This window comes from Odocoileus virginianus, chromosome 6, assembly GCF_023699985.2.
Source record: "Odocoileus virginianus isolate 20LAN1187 ecotype Illinois chromosome 6, Ovbor_1.2, whole genome shotgun sequence".
NCBI classification, from domain to species: domain Eukaryota; kingdom Metazoa; phylum Chordata; class Mammalia; order Artiodactyla; family Cervidae; genus Odocoileus; species Odocoileus virginianus.
This window is the reverse complement of record NC_069679.1, coordinates 32,066,889-32,088,659: the sequence shown is the minus strand read 5'-3', so window position 1 is coordinate 32,088,659 and position 21,771 is coordinate 32,066,889. Positions and strand designations below refer to the sequence as shown.

The following is a 21,771-nucleotide window of genomic DNA, read 5'->3' as shown; positions in this document are numbered from 1 at the left end:
AGTTTAGTCACTAGTCCAGAGGTTATATCTAGTAAGTAGAATGAGGATTTGAATCTAGTCAGTCTGACTTGAGCCTAGCATTCGCCTTCTACACTATAGTCTATGAAGTTGAAGACATATGCACAAATAAAAATAAAGAGTAGAATTCTATACATGCTTTAGAAGAAATACAAAAAGAATGCATTCCATAGAAAAATCAGAGACGGCTTCAGGGAAATGATGGCATTTGACAGGGACCTTGATTGCTCTGATCTTGTGGAAATGAGGGAAAGGTGGCGAACAGTGTGAACAAAGAGCAAAAGGTAAAGTGGACTCTGTGCAGGAAATGATGAGTACTCAGTCGTTCGTGTGGAGGGGAAGGCTCTTGAAGAGGAGTAGCATGTGATAAGTCTGTAAAATCAAGTGGCAGCTAAATCACAGATGTGCCTTGGATGCCATTCTTGGGAGTTGAACTCTGTTCTCTTGGTACAAGGAGCTTTAAAATACCACAGTGACTCATTACAGCGGATTCCTTGAACACTTCCTCTCTCAGCAGATTTTAGAATGAATTAGAGTGTGAGAGAAGACTTACAGGTGTCTGTGATATTAGTCCTGGCATAAATGATAGCCTGAATGAAGGCAGGCAAGGGGAGCAGAAAGAGGGGACAGTCCAGGAGCATGGAAGCCACAGTTTCATGGTGACTGATTGGACAAGAATGCAGAGTCAAGACTCAAAGATGATTAAGGTTTTGAGCCTGAGAGAGTACATGGGTAGCGTAATGATAATAATTTAACAAATAGGAAAAGGAGAAGGGGAAAGGTGATGGCAGGTTCTATTTCAAACAGTTGAGTTCAGGTCGCCAGCAGGATATCAGGTGAGATGCATGTCTGCAGGGAAAGAAAGAGATCTGGGTAGGGAGAGAGATTGAGGGGGCATCTGCCTTGAGTCACAGGTGAGGCTGAGCTCCTGAGAGATGACGGAAAAGAGAAGAGGATAAGTTTGGGGGCTAGGTTAGGGTGGTGTTATACGGCAGAAGCACAGGCAGGTTTCAAGGAGGAGAGGGTGGTCAGCAGGAGTGAGCACTCAACAGAACTTGAAGAGAATGGGCCCTGAAGACATCTGTTCTCTCCTGCCTCCATCCTCTACACAGTGCTGCCAGATTGCTCTTCCCAAAGTTCAGCACCCATCCTGTAATGATTTTGCTCACAAGTCTTTCAAGGAAGTTTACTGCTTATCGGATTAAGTACAGATCTTCCTGTCACACATTTTTGGCCTAATCTCTACTTTTTTTCCCTCAGAAAAGTAGAGGAGTCAAAACTGAAACGTGGAATTTTTCTGTTTCTTCATTTCTTCTGTGACTTTGTGTAAACCATTCACTCTCTTGCTGCTCTTCTGTCTTATCTCTACTTGGAAACCCTCCTCATTCTGGAAGGGCTGTCTCAGATTCCTCCTGTGTTCCGAAGCCCTCCGCGATCTCCAGTTGGACGCAGTCTCTCTCTGCTTTCAACCACTGACAACGCAATGTGTCTCCCGGGTTGATTACTGGAGTGGGTCCTGCTGGGCATTCGGGGTGCATGGCCCTGGTGTCAGACTGCACACTCCTTGTTTATTTCCTCCGCCACATTTGGCATAGTGCTTTTCACAGAGAAGATGCTCAGTAAATACCACTTTCTTTTTTCTTTCTTTTTAAAAATTACGTGTTCAAGCCTACGATATTATTTGGGGGTGTCACTAAACCCTCCCGAGCCTCATTAAAAGGGTTGAATCTGGTGGTCCAGTGGCTAAGACTCCACACTCCCAATGCAGGAGGCGGGTTTGATCCCTGATCAGGGAACTAGATCCTACATGCCTCAACTAAGAGTTTGCACGCTGCAGCTGAAGATCCTGCATGCCGCAGTGAAGATCCAGGGTCCCCTGTGCAACAGCTAAGATGCAACACAGCTAAATACATAAATACATACATTTTTAAAAAGGGTTGAATTTTAGTCCATGCGTATTTTTATTGCAGTTATCTTCCTGAACACAAATCTGCTTTTACCATTCTGCTTCAAAATTGTTGTTTTCAATTGTGTGTAAGACTAACTTCTTGGTTTGGCATGCAGTGTCTGTATTGTTAGGGCTTTTTTATTAGAGGTAATGGAAACTCAAACTGGCAAAAACAGACAAAGGAATTTCTTGGCTTGTGGAGAAGGTCCAGCTGTGTCAAGCACGACTGGCGCCAGGTGCTCACACAATGTCATGAGGCATCTAGCTCTTTCCATCTCCCAGCAACTTTACAAAATTCATCTTACTTTCAAACATATTCTCCCTATGGGGTGACAGAGGTGGCCACTAGTAGCCTTAGTAACTCTTAGAGAGTTCTTTTTTTTTTTTTTTTTTTGACTCTTAGTTCTTTTTCAAAAGTTCTAGTAACTGTCACTTATTGGCGTGGCTTTAGGCACTTATTCAACCCTGAACCAATCAGTGGCCGAGGGGATGAAGTACTTTGGTTTGCTAGGTCTTGGTGGTGTGTTGGTGGAGGGGGAAGGGCACCCGCCCTACCTAAACTTTGTGTACCACAGTGGGCATATAGGGGGCCTGGTTTCCCAAATAGAGACTCCAGCCAACCTCTTGCATTATCTGACTTGTGCACCTGTGATCCAGCTGTACTAAACTTCACATCACTCCCCTAACACTCCTTGACTCTTGGAACTCCTTCTGTGACACAGCCCTTCCTCTGCCTAAAATATCTTGTCTCAGTCTCCTTCTGTTTCCTACTAGCAGAATCCTTTTTATCATTTAGAATCTTATTAAATGGCCCCTTCTTCTCAGGGTCCTTGGTTGTATTGTGACCTATTGACACTTCTTTCTCACTGGCCCCTGCCTCTGAGGATGACAGCTTTAGTTTGTCATTTCACATCAGCCCAGGGCACATTACTGCCAGGTACACAATAGACCTTTTTTAAAAAGCTTTTAAAGTTTTTTTTAAATTGCATTTCTAGATATTTGTACTTTAAAGTATGTGAGTTTTCAAATTTGTTGAGAATAAATAATAGTAATGTTAATTTAAGAACAATGGTTTGTCAGGGTGCTATTTTAATGAATTCTGTTTTAAAGGTTTGCCTCAGTAATTCATGTGAATTTTTCTTTTTCCTAGAGAACCCACAGACATGAATTATTTACTCCTCCAGTGATAGGTTCTCACCCTGATGAAAGTGGAAGCAAATTCCAGGTTAGAACGTTATCCTTATTATTTAGGGGGTGTAAGTGTACAAGCTTAGTATTTGTTGCTTAATTCTAATTTATTGAATTTTAAATGCAAATGAACCACTGATAACTGTTTAGCTAACTGACCTGCGTGTGCCCCCTCTTGGCAAAGTCCATGCCTTGTGTCCTGGGTGCTACGAATCTCTAACAGAATCATCTACTTCCTTCTTTGGGGCAGGCTCTGAGACGCTGGTAGCCCCCAGAGAGTCTGTCATCACCAGGACAGAACCCTAGTCCTCCTGGTCCATTTGCTGCCTTTCTGACCAATACTCAACATTACCCATCTTGCCCTCACTCCCACTCTGAAATCCTGCTCTTTGCCCAGTCCAGCCACCTAGGGACCACCACACACTTGTTCAGCCGAGACATGTTATATCAGTTGGCGTTAACACCGTACTGAAGGCGCTAAGGAAACCACATTTACAGAATGCATGAGAGGGCACAGACAGGCCACGGCGTCTTCTAGGGAGAGGGAGAATGTTTTCTGCCATGTGTGCTCCTGCTGCTGTTCTATTTCAGGAAGCGGTTACCAAACAGCACCGTCACTTTTGTTCCAGCCACATACCTGGTTACTGTCAGTGCATCAGTGGCTTTGTTCCCTGCTTCAGCACATGGAACCCTGCTGGGGGACAGTCCTTAGCTCCTTCGGGCTAGGCCCCACCGTTTCTATGAGTTTCCACATAACTTCTGAAGAGCCCAGGCTCTGCTCAGGTTCATTCAGTTCTCTACCTTGTTAGATCAGAATTCATAATGATGAGCAGTCTGATAGATACTAAAACAATAATACTAGATGATGCTTAAATTAATGTTTGATGGAAGCACCATGAGGAGAAAACATTTATAGTGTTTGATAGTTCTGCTATCAGAAAAAAATAAGTTGTGGAAATTGACGTTATTTATATTTCTCTGCCAAGCATTATCTATGCATTTTCTCATATATATTAGGTTTCCTATAGCAACTCAGATACCTACAGCCCAGAAGCATTATTTCACCTTTCCTCTTTGCCAAAGTAACGTTAAGGCTTAGCTAAATAATTTATTGTTCTTGTTATCTTTCCAGGCTGTTTAACTTTATATCCCTGTTGGTATGTTATTTAAATCCCCATTTATAGTCCCTGTATGGTATTCTACCTTTGCAAACTACAAATATGGTATCCTCACTTTGTTATACCTTTGTACTCCTGTGTTGCTTTATTTACTGATTGTGAATTGCAATATTTGCCCCAGTCTGTAAGTTGTCTTTTTATTCTCTCAACAGTCTTTTTGAAATACTTAAGTTCTTAATTATGTTGAAGTCTAGCTTATAAGTATTTTTTTTTATGGCTCATATTTTTAGTATTGTTTCTAAGAAATCTTTACCTAATCAAGTTTTTATGATACATGTCTTTTCTTCAGATTTATTCCCAAGTATTTCATTTTTTAAAAACTGTTTAAAATGAACATTGTATTCTTGTGTCACTTGAGGTTCCTGTTTTTAAAAAGAACTTCAATACCATATGTTAATGTGATTATTAGGGAATGTTGTGATTATGTCCTTTAAGTTGTTTGGTATATTGTTGTATATATACTATAGATATTTCTATCCATTAAGAAGAATTAAGTGTATCTAAATATAGTTAAATGCAACAATGTCTAAGATGTATTAAACTTAAAAAGTTAAGTTGAAGAATAATACAAATAATATTTCATCTTTGTAAATAAAACAAACTGTATGGGTATGTGTTTATAAATTATGTATGTGTGTATTAATATATTGTTAGGATTATATGTATAGAAAAGGGTCAGAAAGGATTTCTTTAAAATAGTCCCCCAATTACTACTACGTTTAACTTTCTGGTAAAAATATAATGATCAAATTGAGACTATAAGTAATAATGACAGACTTTCAAAATACTAAATAAAGTAAGAGTAGAATATAACTTTTTAAATAGCCCACTAATTTACAGGTGCTGAAGAGACTGACAAAATTCATATTCTTCTATATTTTAAAGATAAATATACTTATTACTCAAAATTATATGGTATGAAACTTCAGTGATTGGTAAGGGCCTGTGTTGACATGGTGTTTTTTTAGGCATAATTCTTCCAAGACATCATCAGTTGCTATTTTAGCTTTTTGTAGGATAAAATTATATTTTCTAAGTTTTGATTTTCTACTGTAAAATAGGTGTAAATACTGCAATGTGCACTCAAAATTTACTTATTTTTATTAAAAAAAGATTAGTTTCTTAAAGGAACATATTTTCAGTCCTTAAGAGTTTATTTTGTTTATTTTAGCTGAAGACAATAGAAACCCTATTGGGCAGTACAAGCAAAATCGGAGATGTGATTGTTCTTGGGATGATAACCCAGTTAAAAGAGGTAAGTGAAACTTGATAAGTATCCATCCTTTATTTTCAGCCTTCAGACTGATGAAATGTCAGTTAAATTCAGCATTTTTACAGAGGGCACTGGAATGTATTCTTCTTTGAAAGCAGCTACTTCAGTTACCAAGTAACTTTTTCATTTGCATTTGGTTTCCTGAGTAGACATCAGAAAAGAGTGTCTTAGACAAGCCACCAGTTTGCATAGCCTGAAATTAGTTCCCCAGTAATCTCTGGTTGACTTCTCAGTTTCTAAGCATTCAGAGCTGCAGACCACATCCTGCTCCCTGGGAGATGCTGTTGGCTATCTTAGGTGAAGGCACCTGGTGAGGTCCCTCTTGTGGCAGCCAGCAAATGTCCCTGCTGCCATCTCTTGATCAGCAGTAGTCATTGTTTGATATCTCTGAGGACTCTGAGTCTCAATTAAGTGATGGAAAAGCCTAGACTTAGAATTACTGATTTTTAAAAAAATCCATGGTACTCTCTACTATATTCTGTTGTCAAAATTGTCAGTATCTTAATTATTTTACCATAGTATTCATTTTTACATAAATGTGGACATATTTCTTTTAATTTGTTTTAGGGAAAATTTTTTCTGGAAGATCCTACAGGAACAATACAACTGGATCTCAGTAAAGCTATATCCTTCACTTTTATTTTTTTAAAACCTGTGTTAAATGAATTGGGGAAATTGATTAGATATCATTTTCAAATTTACCTATTTGGATAATTAGTGTAACTTCCAAAATGTATATTGACTTTATCACCACCTCAACCACAGAAATAGAATTATTTTCCTTAACTACTGTATACCAGTTCCATAGTGGTTTATATACAGAATCATGCTTTGTCTTAGCAGAGGGTAAGTTAGTATTTTTTTTTTCCCTGTCTTAATCATTCTACAGTAAAACCCTTTCTACATTGGTTAAAATACATTAATAGTGTAACTCAGGGGAATATTGATTATCAGAGCATACTTCTGACATTATGTAACTCTCAGACTTCTAGTGGGCACAGGGTTTCCTTCTGGGATGATGAAAATATTCTGAAATTAGTACTGATGGTTGTACAACTTGTGAATAGACTAAAAGCTACTGAGGTATGCACTTTTAATTTATTTTTATTGATTTACTTATTTTTGGCTGCGCTGGGTCTTTGTTGCTATGTGTGGGCTTTCTCTAGTTGTGGCAAGTGGGGGATACCCTTTAGTTGTGAGTCATGGGCTTCTCATTGCGGTGGCTTCTATTGCAGAGCATGGGCTCTAGGGTGTGCGGGCTTCAGTAGTTGTGGCTCCCGGCTCTAGAGAGCAGGCTCAGTAGTTATGGCAAAGGAGCTTAGTTGCCCTGCAGCATGTGGGAATCTTGCCAGACCAGGGATCAAACCTATGTTCCCTGCATTTCAAGGCGGCTTCTTAACCACTGGGCCACCAGGGAAGTCCTGAGGTATACACTTTTAAAGGGTTGTATGACGAGTTAGTTATATCTCAGTGAAGTTAAAAGAAAAAAAGATTGCAGGTAGAGTCATAAAATGAGACATTTTTATGCAGATGTAGAGAATGGCCTTGTGGATACATGGGGGAAAGGGGAGGGTGGGACCGCTTGGGAGAGCAGGATTGACATAGATACACTACCATGTGTAAAACAGATAGCTGTGAGAAGCTCCTGTGTAGCACAGGGAGCTCAGCTTGAAGCTCTGTGATGTCCTAGAGGAGAGGGAGGGGGAGGGAGGCTTGAGAGAGAGTGGATATATGGATACATTTAGCTGATTTACTCTGTTGTACACTTTGTTATATAATTATACTCCAATAAAAAATAAATGTTAAAAAAAAGAAACATTTTTATCTGTGTACCTTATCTATCTGTACTCTAACATGTACTGTGAAATAAGAAAGGGAAAAGTTTTACTTCTAAATCTATTACAGTTTCATGACTTTTTTTTTTTAAATAGATCTGGGACTATCAGGAATTCTCTGGTGGTCCAGTGGTTAGCACTCGGCACGTTCACTTCCATGGCCCCAGGTTCCATCCTTGGTCAGGGAACTAAGATCTTGCAAGTCACATGGTGTGGCCAAAAATAAAAAACAAAAAAAGAACTGAGACTGTCTCTGAACCTGAAACTGTTCTGTAGTTCAGTGGGACTGGTGAATTCTTTAGTTAGTTGACTGGGGATTAAATGAAGGCCTAGCATTACTGCTTTATGTGCCACAGTTTTGTCCTTTCAAACAAGAAAATTGGACAAATAAAAGTGATTTGTTACTTATCTGTTTTTCAGGTTGGTTTGAAGATCAGGTGTTTCATGTCAATGCCTTTGGATTTCCACCCACTGAACCCTCTAGTACTACTAGGTATAAAAATGTTTCACTTAAACTCTATAGAAGTTTTAGAATACTGGCAGTAATAAATGTAAGATAGTATATCACGTGTTAATTATTACAAGTCCTCAGACTTTGTGTTAGAAGGTGAAGAGCAATGGAAAATGAGAGTTAAAAGACTGGACTTTATATGAAACTGAAAACTAGTGGGTTGACTCCAGACTGGTTGCAATAGCATCTTTGTATTTGGCTTTCACTGGGAAAGATTTCCAACCCGTTGGTCTTATTTATCTATAGGACTGAGACAAGAGATAGGAAAACAGAAGAATGTAATTCCCATGTTAATATAAAGTTCTTACTTTTGTATTTTACTGAGTAAAAGCTATAAGAGGCAGATTATATAGTTATTTAATATGTGCAAAATCATTATAATATTAGAGGGGTTCCAAAAGGACCTTCTCTGAGAGGAGTGAATTCCCTGTCACTCAAGGATTTTGACAGAGGCTGAATAATTGTGTGAAAGTTGTAGCCGGTGGCCTGTGGGTTGAATGTAGTCTATAGACATTTCTTGTTTCCCCTTGGAGGTATTTAAGCATATTTTGAATTAGTGTTCAATATTTGAAAATTAGGAGATTTCTGAGTTATCTTGAACAATCAGCTCTGGCAGTACTTTGCACCTGAATTCTCACCTGGAACATCTTCGGTGATGGCTCACTTTGGGCAGGATAAATGTATGCATCCTCATTCACACCTAGTCAGCCTCAGCTGGCTGCTGCTTTGATATTTAGTATTAGCTTCCTGGAGCCTCTAGGCATCTGGGGTAATTAAAGTAGTTGCATTTTAATCCTGAGATTCCATGATGATGGTGATGATTTCAAGAAGTCTGATGATTAAGATTTTAGGTCCAGTCTGCTGTTATAAATCAGGTGCCAAGGCCACGTTTGCTGGTGGGGAGTCACTGGCAGGCAGCTTTTGCTGTGCATCTTCTTCATGGTGAAGTAAATCCAGGGTAAAGTGCTGGTCATGCCACAGAGAATACAAGCCCGCATCAAGCCAGTTTACTTTTAAGTGAGTGCTTTTAGTGCTAGTTTGTGGCTAGGCTTACATCATGGTAGGGTTTCTTGGGGCTATATTGAAAGCATAATTGCTGTTGTCTTGGTGTTATAGTTTCATACAGGCCTCAAAATTACTCTTTCGAATGAGAGGTATAATCAAGGAAGCTGGCCTTGAGTGTTACCATTCGTTTCAGTTTAGCCAAGCATTCATCTTTGTAATGTCTCAAATAATCTTCTATTTAAATTGTCCCACTTTCTCTAAATTAAAGTACAGATTTTCTGGGATTCCATTGCCATGTTGCTCTTTTTCACTGGTACAAGACATGTGACTATGTTTTCTGAGCCTGATGCATTGTTAAAGTTCCTAGAATTCCTAGATCATTTCTTGGGAAAACAGCCTTCCTCTTGCTCCTGTCTTTGTACCTTACATTCCATGAACCAAGGATGGAAGATGTTACTGAGGCTTTTTTTTTTTTTCCATTTATTTTTATTAGTTGGAGGCTAATTACTTTACAACATTGCAGTGGTTTTTGTCATACATTGAAATGAATTAGCCATGGATTTACATGTATTCCCCATCCCGGTCCCCCCTCCCACCTCCCTCTCCACCCGATCCCTCTGGGTCTTCCCAGTGCACCAGGCCCGAGCACTTGTCTCATGCATCCAACCTGGGCTGGTGATCTGTTTCACCCTAGATATACATGTTTCAATGCTGTTCTCTTGAAACATCCCACCCTCGCCTTCTCCCACAGAGTCCGCAAGTCTGTTCTATACATCTAAGTCTCTTTTTCTTTTTTTGCATATAGGGTTATTGTTACCATCTTTCTAAATTCCATATATATGTGTTAGTATACTGTAATGGTCTTTATCTTTCTGGCTTACTTCGCTCTGTATAATGGGCTCCAGTTTCACCCATCTCATTAGAACTGATTCAAATGAATTCTTTTTAATGGCTGAGTAATATTCCATGGTGTATATGTACCACAGCTTCCTCATCCATTCGTCTGCTGATGGGCATCTAGGTTGCTTCCATGTCCTGGCTATTATAAACAGTGCTGCGATGAACATTGGGGTGCACATGTCTCTTTCGGATCTGGTTTCTACTGAGGCTTTTTAAAGCTTTAATTTCTCAAGAATCAGCCTAATAGGTATTTCTGTTTGTAATGTTCTGGTTTATGTCTGAGTATATAACTGCAATCATCTGTATCATCTTATTTCATTCCTCTGATAGTTGCAAGATTAAAACCTAACACTGTCACCTGTTATTCGGATGGCCTCAGGCATGTCACTTAACACTTCTAAATCTGAACCTTGCTTTCTCTTTTGTAAGATAAAGAAAAATAGATCGCTTCTCGGCCTGTTGGCTAAGATCAAGTGTAGAAAAATACAATCTACCAAGATGAGGGTTTTTATTTTTTAATGATTTAATATTACAATCTGTCTGATACCAGTACACATTTTCCTTAAGAGAAAGGTTCAGTATTCCCTAAGGCAGTGTTTGCAGTGACTTTATAGGATATAATTACAGTGACTTAATAAGAATATATAGGTTCTATATCTCACTTTTTTTGGATGCTGAAAATGAACACATACTGTACAATACTTTGTAACCTGCTTCATCATTTAATAATATTCAGTCAACATTTTCCATTACCATGAAATTTATTACATGGTTGGTGACATTCAGCAATGTACTTTAAGCACATACTATATTGCCAGACTCTGTGCTAGGTGTTGGATTAGGGAGATAGACATTACACATCACCCAAGTAATTTGCTGATTACAAATTTGATGAGTTCTATGAAAGAGAAGTGCAGGGTCCTCCAAGTGTGTGTAGTGGGGAAGTCTGACCTCTGTTGGGATCCTCAAGGGGCGGTTCTCTGGGACAGTATTCAACATTTAAACTGAGGACTGTAGAACGGCGGCCGGTGAAGGGTAGGTGGCAAGAGCAGTGGAGGCTGGGAGTGCAGAAGATCACTCCAGTTTCCGTTTGGGGCAAGCTTTAGTGTTCCTTCCAGATTTTCACAGTTCTGGGATATAGATAAGTCTTTGTAGACATCCTTAAATTCTTAGAACAGATATCTAGAAGTGAAATTGCTTGGTCAAATGGCTAGCACTTCTTTTTGAGACTTGTATTAGTTATTATTCAAATTGAGTACCTATGTCTCCTACTTTCAACTATATAAGGACATTATGATTTATTTTAATATTTGCTTTAGAAAGTTTTAAAAGGTCCAGATATAGTTTACTTATCTTACTTTGTTTACTGCCTCAGTGTTGCTTCCTTTCTGATTTTAGAATGTTTAAATAAACTTGTTTGCTTTTTAAGTGATACAGATAATACAGTTTCATGGTACAATTTACATTGATGGGAAAATAGCCTCATTAGATAGACAGAAGCTTAATTTGTAGAATTAGCAGAAAAATATCTTCAATAGAATATAGGATAGAAGGTAATAATTGTGTTATAATTACCTAGGGCATACTATGGAAATATTAATTTTTTCGGAGGGCCTTCTAATACATCTGTGAAGACTTCTGCAAAACTAAAACAACTAGAGGATGAGAATAAAGATGCCATGTTTGTGTTTATATCTGATGTTTGGTTGGACCAAGTAGAAGTATTGGAAAAACTTCACATCATGTTTTCTGGTAGGTGTCATTTTTTTCTATTCTTTTTTATGAGAGCTCATGTCTTAAAATGAAATTCTTTTTTAAAAAATGTTTCTTTTTGAGTAGTCTATTTTTGTTAAAGTTGATTCAGCCGTGAAATATTTTAAATGAGTTCATCTTAAAGAGTTACATTTGTACATTTGAAAAATAACTGTATGTGTGTGTTCATGATAAATACAAATTAGTCCTAAAACAGTACAAGAGTGGATAACAGCTTAGGCTTTGGAGTTTGACAGAACTGGGTTTAAACTGCAGCCTAATACTTTGGGCAGGTTACTTAATCTCTTTCTCAGTTTAGAGGGATGTTGTGAGGACTAATCAAGCCTTTGCAGGGCCTGGCACAAAATAAGTGCTCAATAAATGGGCACTATTATTACTATTTTTTATAATAAGTTGTTACTAAAATAAGGTATTGCTTTTAGACAATAAAGTTTTATTATTAAAAACTCATGGCTAAGAAAAAAAAAGCTCATGGCTAAAAGATTTTAATATGATTTCTAAACCAGAAAAGTGATGTTCATTTATTCTTTTATTTTTAGGTTACTCACCAGCACCTCCAACCTGCTTTATTCTGTGTGGTAATTTTTCATCTGCACCATATGGAAAAAATCAAGTTCAAGCTTTGAAAGGTATTGAGGATCTATTTAATAGGTGTTCCTACATTTATATAAACTAAGTTGATAAGAAATAATCTTTATTAATTTAAATTTAATCATAATATGTAGAGTTCTATCTGATCAAATAAAATTTGATTTATGTATATCATATGCAAATTAAATTCAATATCTCTTTAAAATTTTAGATTCCCTAAAAACTTTGGCAGATATAATATGTGAATACCCAAATATTCATCAAAGGTAATGATTTCTATTGCTATATTTTTTCATTTAAAGAGTTATTTGAGAAACAAAAATAAATCCTAATTTAAGAAGTGAGTGGAAGAAAAAGTTGAGAAAATTAGTATAACTGGAAGATAAAATTATCCTTCTGTCACAGTAATATATGTTACATTCTAGTAGAGATTTATATAGAAAAGTATTAAATGGAAGAGTAATAATTTCAACCATAATCCAAATTTCTTGGTGACATTATTACTCTAAGGGTCTAGAACTATACTCTTCAATATGACAGTCGCTGGTGGCATGGATCTCTCTAAATTTAAAGCTATATCATTTAAAGGAATTCCCTGGTGGTCCATTGGTTAGGACTCTGTGCTTTCACTGAGGAGGGGTCCAGGTTCGATCCCTGGTCAGGGAACTAAAAGAACCCTATAAACCTGGCAGTGCAGCCTAAAATTAAAAAACTAAAAAAAAAAAAATTCAGTCATACTAGCCACAGTTCAGGTACTCAGTAATTAGGCAGTACAGATATAGAACATTTCCATCATTGCAAAAAAAGATCTATTGGATGATATCGGTCTAGAGAATTTTATTAGTTCATTTATTAAAATGTATGAAATTTAATTTAAAAATTTTATAATTTAATTAAAGGCAATAACTTGGTTTTAGACTATTGGGTAGTGGTATAATAATATTTTTAGAATGAATTATGTTGCATTTTGCTACAGTAGTCGTTTTGTGTTTGTACCTGGCCCAGAGGATCCTGGATTTGGTTCCATCTTACCAAGGTAAGTTTTATTCAGATATTTGCAACAGTAAAGAAAACTCTGTAAACTAAAAAATATATACTGTTTCACCTTAATTGTATTTATAGGCCACCATTTGCTGAAAGCATCACTAATGAATTCAGGCAAAGAGTACCATTTTCAGTTTTTACTACTAATCCTTGCAGGTAAATATTAATATTTTATATCATGTTTTTTCTTACCTTTCATTTAAAAATTAACCTATTTCTTAAAATTTGTCTCTAGATTTTGATTGTCATTGAGTAAAAAGAAAATTTCTCTTTATTTTAGGTTTCTCAAAACTTTAACAATACTTTAACTATATTTAAATAATTCACTAACATTGAATTTAGAAACTTAATAATGGATGGAGATTTTAAAATAGATATTCCGATTATACATCCTTTAAGAAAAGTTACAATGGAAGGATGGATTACGCATTTACTGTATGTGCCACGGTGACCATAGGTTCTTACGGAGGGAATGCTTTCAGTCTTTGGTTCCCTCTCTTTTCTACCTACATTCACTCCTTCAGTGACTTTATCCAGTCCATGAGCTTTAAATATCCTCTATGTATTGACAAGTCCCACATTGATATCTCCACCTCAAACCTTCTCCCTGACTCCAGATGCACATATTCAGTTGCCTACACATCATCTTCCCATGGATGTCTAATAAACAACTTCAAACAGAAATGCTATAGTCTTCTTCCCCCATCAGCCCCACCCTGTCCTGTAGCTTTCCTCATTGTAGTTCATGACACCTTTATCCTTCCATTCATTAGGCCAACCTTCGGGGTTTCTCCTCACATGCAGGCTTTTACAAAGTCCTTCGAAAATCTGAAGGAGGACTTCAAACATTTATATCCAGAATCTGGCCATCTCTCTATACCTCCCCCTCTATGACCCTCTACCATCTTCTCTAGCCTTGACTGCTGTAGTAGCCTCCTCACTGGTCTCTAGCTGCTCCTCCGTAGTCTGCCCTCGACCATGTCAGCGTGATCCTTTAAACCAGAAGGCATATCACACTGCCCTTACAGATTCAGAAAGATGGACCCATCGTTTTATTTGGTAACAGCCCATATGCTATGCAGTGGTGGTCATGGCCCTGTGAGACCTGGCCCGGTCTGCTCTGTGATTTCTTCTCCTCCTCTTTTAGTCCAGCCACCCCAGCCCCCTTTTGTTCTTCAGATGTGCCAGGCCTGGTTCATCCTAGGGCCTCTGCTCTGCCTGTTCCCTCCGCCTGCCTCTGCATGTCTGCACGACTCTCACTTCCTTCAACTCTGTGCTCAGATCAAACTTCATTATGGGTCCCACCTGTTCCGGTCCTCCCGTTAAATACTCCAGCCTTTGACCTTCCCTTCCTGCACATGATCCCTGTTAGTCTTCTTCTTTTTGCCATACACTTAATCATCTCTCAGCATACTATTAGTTTTCAGATCTGTTGTTTATCGTCTCTGAACGCCCACCCCCAGTAGAATGAACTGCATTGGGGCTGGGGTCTTTTTGTTTTGTTCACTCATCCCTAGAGTAATGCTAGACATATATTGAGAGCTCAATAAATTACTGTCAAATGCATGGATGAATAGATTATGGTTGAATTTGAAGTGGGAATATATTATAAAATATCTTGCCTTTAAAATTACATTATATTTTTTTCAGAGGAAGTCACATTCAACTACCATTTTCATTTCAGAATTCAGTATTGTACACAAGAAATTATTGTCTTTCGTGAAGACTTAGTGAATAAAATGTGCAGAAACTGCGTCCGTTTTCCCAGTAGCAATTTGGATATTCCTAATCATGTAAGTTAAATATCTTCTTTATTAAGGTATCTTACATGTGACTTTATATAAAATTTTAAGTCACTTAATCAGTTGCCCTTTTGTTTTTTGTTTATAGTTCAAAATAATTTCAACACACTTTTGTCAGTAAGGTAATTTTTGTTCCCTAAATCAGTGTTTCTCAGTTTTCTTATTGAGGTATCCCCTAATAGACAGAAGAAAGCCCAGAACAAGCAGGAAATTTCTTTGGAGCTTCCCATTTTGCCTTTAGAACTCAGAAATCTTACATTGTACTTTTACATATATTTAAGGAAAATGTGTTTTTAATCATGTTTATTAAATATTTCCTATGATATGCCCACATTAGGAAGATGTGGTGTTTATCGAGATTCCCTGACATATAGCTGTCAATCACTGGTTACATGTATCCTCATTTGGAAGTATGGAAATAGATCATACACAGCATTTTTAGTATGTATTTTATAACCTTTAATGTGTATGTAGGTCAAGTATATATTCTTGGCATTACCCAAGCTGTGGAATTATTTTTAAATGAACAGAATTAGGAAATGAGTTTATTGTACAGCTAAAAATATAACTGCTCCAAAACGACTCTTTGGGGAAGTAGTTTTTATAGTATTAAATGAAAACTCATAAATTTCTCCTAAAATACAGGATAATTTCATATCAGTGTTCCCAAAGCTCTGGGATTCAGTTTTCCCAAATGTTTCTCAAATTTTCTAAGTCTCTTTGGTAATCGGTATTTAATTTGAAATCCTCTGTTGCTCTTTTAGCTTTTACAAATGCACTGAAGTTTGTTTTGTGTTGTTCTTTTGTAGTTTGTAAAGACTGTCTTATCCCAAGGACACCTGACTCCTCTCCCTCTTTATGTCTGCCCAGTGTATTGGGCGTATGACTATGCTCTGAGGGTGTACCCTGTGCCTGACCTGCTTGTCATCGCAGACAAATATGATCCTTTTACTTTGACCAATACCGAATGCCTCTGCATAAACCCTGTAAGAACATAGTTAACATTATGTATCATAATTTGTCAAGATTAGAGTGTTACTTCTTTGAAGTATATGTTTAATCAGTTACTGTTGGAGTAAAAACATACTATCAATGAAATAACAGAATTAATTTGGTATAAAGAGAAAGTTCTTAAACTTTCAAAAGAACATGTGACTATAAAGTAATGGACTTAGTCTTAAAAAAAAAAGGCACCTTTATAAATCCAAATAAGTATTTTCCCCTTCAAAGTAACTTGCCTTGGGATTCCTTTCTGGAAATTACTTTCAGATCATGTATCCTGTTCTCTGTACACATATTAATGGTACTTGTCCACTGAGAGGGATTTTTTTTTTTTAGAAATTGTCCGGGTCTCCAAAATCTAAGCCTGATGAATGTTGAAATTCTTATTGGGACACATTTTAATATTTCATTTTTATGCAGAACCTTGAAATGCTTCAGAATCCTGAAGTTGCTTCTGAATTTCTGTAAAAATATAATTGACTTTTTGAACTTGGGGGTTAAATGCTGCATAAATGTTGCTATTTATATCAAGTATCTTCACTAGTGATTTTTAATATGTATGCTTCCTTGATTCTTATGAATTTTAGACTTTAATTTTTTGGTTCTTTTTTTTTTTAAATCTAGGTCACTTTTAGAAATATCATCCTTACTGCTTTTCTTACACATTTATTTTGTCCAGCTTCCTCAACCACAGAACTATTGACATTTCGAACCAGATAATTCTGTTTTGGGGCACTGTCCTGTTCATTTCAGGGTGTTTAGCAGCATCCCTGGCTTCCACCCATTAGATGCCAGTAGCAGCCCCCAGTTTTAACAGTTGACAATATCCTCAGGTATTTGCCAAATGTCTCTAAGGAACAGAACTGACCCTGGTTGGGAACTACTGCTATAAGGATGCACACAATTGATTTGGTTTCATTGTTTTTGTAATGTGTGGCCTAATTTTTACAGAATCTTTATTCATATTTCAATATTCTTGTCATGAGGCTATTTCCTTATTTAAACTGAACTCTTTGGGTGTTCACATAGTTAATGCTGTATTTGAAAACACTTTATTTCTGAATTTTTCTTTTTCATCTTGTAAATGAGTAAACCACCATTTCCTACACCATCATTTTATCTTTTTTTTACCTTATTTATACCTTTGTGGACAAGTTCAAAACTTTTTTTTTAACTTTCTGTAAATAATTTTATTTACTTTTGGCTGCACTGGCTCTTTGGTGCTGCATGTGGGCTGTCTCTAGTTTGGCGAACGGGGGCTATGCTCCAGTTGCAGCGCACGGACTTCTCACTGCAGGGGCTCCTCTTGCTGCCGAGCACGGGCTCTGGGGTGAGCGGGCTCCAGCAGCGGCGGCGACTAGGCTCTAGGGCACAGGCTCAGTAGTTGTGGTACATGGGCTTAGTCCCCTGCAGCATGTGGGATCTTTCAGGAGCAAGGACCGAACCCACGTCTCCTGCATTAGCAGGTGGATTCTTAACCACTGGACCGCCAGAGAAGTCCCCAAAACTTGGTTTTGACATTGTTTCATCCTTTCTTGATACTTATTCACATTAATGAAGGTTTGCAAAAGGCCACGTATTGAGCTAGTGCCAGGGACACAAAGATTGAAAAGACAAGAGCCTGCTTTATTTAGAGTTTAGTAATGGACAGTTGTATATGTGACCCTGCTCTGTTGCTTTGAGGGGACCATGGTGGGGCATCAATCCCAGATTTTCACTGGGGAGAGGGGCAGGAAAGATTTATCGAGCATGGTGTTTTGAGTGTCTTATATGCTTACTAAGCATCATTCAGTACTGCTTATTTCTTATACTAAGTAGACCCACTCCTAAGCATTTCTGGCCACATTTTTTAGCATGACTGTTCTGGTCAACTTTACTTTTTCCTTCTAGTGGAGATACTTTATAGTAATATTTTTGCTCTACAAAGAGCATGCAGAAATTTGTCTCATTACTTTATAGTCACATCTTATACCTTCATCTTTAAGCCACGAGCAAGGAATTTGATTTTAAAAATAGGGGTTCTTTTTTTTCAAAAGTTGAGTATTCACTTATGGGCATTTTTCTCTCCAAAGGGCTCTTTTCCAAGAAGTGGATTTTCATTCAAAGTTTTTTATCCTTCCAATAAGATAGTAGAAGATAGGTAAGTGTGCCTTCATAAACAGCTGTCTCTTGGCATAATACTGCTAAAAATCAGATGTTCTGAAGGTGTGCCGAGGTTTTTAAAAATTGACTACAGTAGCTCATTGGCAATGTTCTAGGCTGAACTTATTGTGTTCATGCCGTGTGACACAGAATTGTATGTACTTGATGGCACATTTGTATGAAATAGACCAAGAACTGTTTTCTGCGGGAAATCTCAGATTGGCTGTAGGGCTGGGCTAGTTCTTTTACAGGCTGACTCATGATGAGGTTATTATTCCGAAAGGGCAGGCTTGCCTTCCACATGTGAAAGTCCCTCAATCATGTCTGACTCTTTGAGACCCCATGGACTGTACAGTCCATGGAATTCTCCAGGCCAGAATACTTGCGGGGGGAGGGGGGGTGGGCGGGCGGGGGCGGGGTGGGTAGCCTTTCCCTTCTCCGGGGGCTCTTCCAAACCCAGGGGTCAATCCCAGGTCTCCCATATTGCACGCGGATTCTTTACCAGCTGAGCCACTCAAAACCCAGGTAATCTGCCTTAAATTGGTAGGAAAGAGTTGTTGGTGTTGGGAGGTCCTGAGGAAAAAAGAATAATACCTGGTGGGTAGTAGTTTTCAGGGGGTGTCCTATAGACCAATGCATGAGAATCCTCTGAGGTCCATGTTAAAAGTGTTAAATTACAAGATCCCACCCCAACATTATTAAATGTCTCTCCAGTTGTAGCACCCAGAAATGTGCATTTTTAACAGTTTCCCTTAGATGCAGGCATCCTAACATGTGATTTCTCCATTAATTGTATTTTGTTTCCCACCAGTTTAGAACAGTAACCAAATACCTCCAGGTTCTCGTTAAAGAATATAATCTTGACACTCAACCTTTTTTTACTTTTTGTAATTAACAAATTTATTTAAATAAAAGCACAAATACATGATAAAAATTTCAAACAATGCTTAAAAGTATAAAATAAAGAAAACATACATTTACTTCGTAACCCTGAAATCATGATTAATAGTTTCTCATATATATTTCTTGAAAAATATTGTTTGCATTATTTTTGCTGCTCAGTATTCACGGAAGATTAAAGTCTGTTCATTTTGGGACATACTAAATTTTATTATTGGATTCACTCATTTGACATGTATTTGATTCTTACTGTATTCCAGGCACTGCTTAGTTTTCGGAGTATAACCAGGCAGATACTTATAAAAGTCACTGATATTCTAGCCTCTTTTCCATAAACTGAACATGTGTTTGACTTTAGTTAACAATGAATCCCTAAAGAAAAAATTTTTTTTTTAATTTGGAATGCCTTTAGGTAAGGGCAAACACTCTTATCCTGTCTTAACTACTCCCTGTTGTTGACAGTCATTTTGTGACCCCAGGGTTAAGCTACCTCTGAAGCATATTTCGTCCATCTTTCAAAAGTCTTTGGCTGCACCATGCCAGATTTCAGGATCTTAGTTCCCAAACCAGAGATCAAACCCATGACCTCGTCAGTGAACGTGCAGAGTCCTAACCACTGGACCACCAGGGAATTCCGTTTTGTCCACCTTTAGATTGACTTTTACTGAACTGAGTTTTGTTGTAAATTAACAGACATATGAAACTTATTCTGCTATGAAAACCAATAGTGAGCACTTTCAACAGGTCTCAGAACAAAATAAATCTGTGCCTGTCCCAAGCAACTGTTCATTTCCATCTTGGGAAAACTAAATCTGATAGACTCCCTTTGCTTTAGCTGCCAGGAGCACAGCCGAATGTTCCGTCCACCTCTACAGCAGCAGGAATTACTAGCATAAATGTTGGCTGTGGCTCTGGCCTCATCTTTTTTTATCTGTATTTTTCTCTTACCTGAGTGTCCTTCTTTCCTTAACTTTTATCCTTTTATTATATCTATCTTAGCAAACCATTTAATATTCTAGAGGTAGAAAAACCACAATAGGATTTAACTGATTTATTAATTATGATGGCACAGGACACTTCAGTTAAATCTTACAACATTTCCTGAATGACATGCAGAATTGTTTAGTGTTTTAAGTACTGTATACAGACTTCAATGACAGTTCTTAACATGCTGAATGAGAAGTCACTTATGTGCCAGTCCCTCTTAAAGTTTCTAGCACAGGCCTTGACTTGCAATTGATATTGACTATTGTTGACATAGTTGGTCCATTTATCATCTGTGGAGTCAGATACTAAAACCCTTGACCTAATTTCCAAACTATAATTTAGTAGTGATAATTTGAGGAATTTTTTCAGTCAGTGCTAGATCAAACAAGTTGATGTATGCTTTTTCCTTTTTTTTTGAGAGAGAAAAAATTTTTATGATACAGTGAAATAATTTTGTGAAATAACTAATTTAGTGAAATAACTTATATTTATACATAATACTTAGTTTCTCCTAAAAATAATTTTTTTCTTAGAATATTTGTGAAATCATATTTTAAGAGTTAACACAGAAATGTAGCCAAAGTGGACTGAGGTTAACCCTGTTTCAACATGTGCTTTCAAATGTAGTTGTTTTATTTAAAAACATAATGTTAGTGATGTACAAGAGAAACACCCACTCTCACACAATAGTTGGTCAGAATAAAAATGGTAAAAAACAAACAAACAAACAAAAAACCTCTACAGAGGGCAACTGAACAAGATTTCTTAAGACCTCAACTGCATATACCATCTATTTCATTTCCTGGAATTTATCCTACAGGTATACTTGGGTTTATGCATAAAAGTGGGTACAGCTGTTTTTACTGTAGTTTTTATAACAGCAAAGCAAATAGTTTAAATATATACCTATCTAAAAGTTATATTCTGACTTTTCTAATTTACATTGATTTCAAAGCCATAAAGGATTAGTTAAAATTATAAATATATTGTGTATTTATTACTAATTGAAAAAAAGGCATAGAATAGTGTTCATGTATTCTACCACTTGTGTTTGTGTTTTTAAAGCATTTATCCCTACACATGCTTATATGCGATTAGACAGTCCTTTATATATGATTAGACAGTCTGTAACGATATAACTGTTGCTTCTAGAGAACAGAAATAGAGTGAGACAAACTTATTTTCCACTGTGTCCCCTTTGGAATTTGGAGCAATGTGCATGTATTGACCTATTTTTTAAATTAAAACTAGATATTAAAAAATGTGTAACAGCTTTCCAAGATGTTTAATTTTATGATTATTTTCTATTTTCAGCAAACTTCAAGGGTTTTGAGATTCTTAGACCATCTGAGGAAACAGAATTCATCAATTATCTGCTTATTTTATATAATTTTGTTATTAAATTATAATAAAATTATGGTAAACTTTAGAATGTCTTGTTTAAATTTCTATTTATAAATTTTTTAATAAACATAATGGTATACTTTACAAAGTTTCATAGGAAAAATATTTTCTGTATAATCGTAAGGAAAATATGAAAATGTGTAAAAATACATAATCTAAGTATACATTTGTATGTAAAAATTTAAATTTCATTATTCCTATACTAGTTATATGCTTGGATATGAATTTGAGCAAACTCCAGGAGGTAGTGAAGGTGAGGGGAGCCTGGCG

The 21,771-nt window shown here is 37.0% G+C and overlaps 1 protein-coding gene across 2 annotated transcripts in view; it reads left to right on the top strand.

Moving 5' to 3' along the window:
- The window catches only part of POLE2 (DNA polymerase epsilon 2, accessory subunit), a 29,777-nt gene extending 8,248 nt beyond the window's left edge, over nt 1-21,529 (top strand). The window contains exons 6-19 of one of the 2 annotated variants that reach the window (XM_020910562.2): nt 3,117-3,191; nt 5,504-5,587; nt 6,173-6,229; nt 6,403-6,451; nt 7,861-7,933; nt 11,436-11,608; nt 12,169-12,258; nt 12,432-12,486; nt 13,197-13,256; nt 13,343-13,420; nt 14,949-15,057; nt 15,876-16,052; nt 18,141-18,208; nt 21,412-21,529. In XM_020910562.2, coding sequence (XP_020766221.2) covers nt 3,117-3,191; nt 5,504-5,587; nt 6,173-6,229; nt 6,403-6,451; nt 7,861-7,933; nt 11,436-11,608; nt 12,169-12,258; nt 12,432-12,486; nt 13,197-13,256; nt 13,343-13,420; nt 14,949-15,057; nt 15,876-16,052; nt 18,141-18,208; nt 21,412-21,430 — 1,167 coding nt within the window. In that variant the 3' untranslated portion in view covers nt 21,431-21,529. The remainder of the gene's footprint in view (nt 1-3,116; nt 3,192-5,503; nt 5,588-6,172; nt 6,230-6,402; nt 6,452-7,860; nt 7,934-11,435; nt 11,609-12,168; nt 12,259-12,431; nt 12,487-13,196; nt 13,257-13,342; nt 13,421-14,948; nt 15,058-15,875; nt 16,053-18,140; nt 18,209-21,411) is intronic. The other variant, XM_070469092.1, reaches the window with a different exon arrangement.
- Nucleotides 21,530-21,771: the final 242 nt, after the last annotated feature.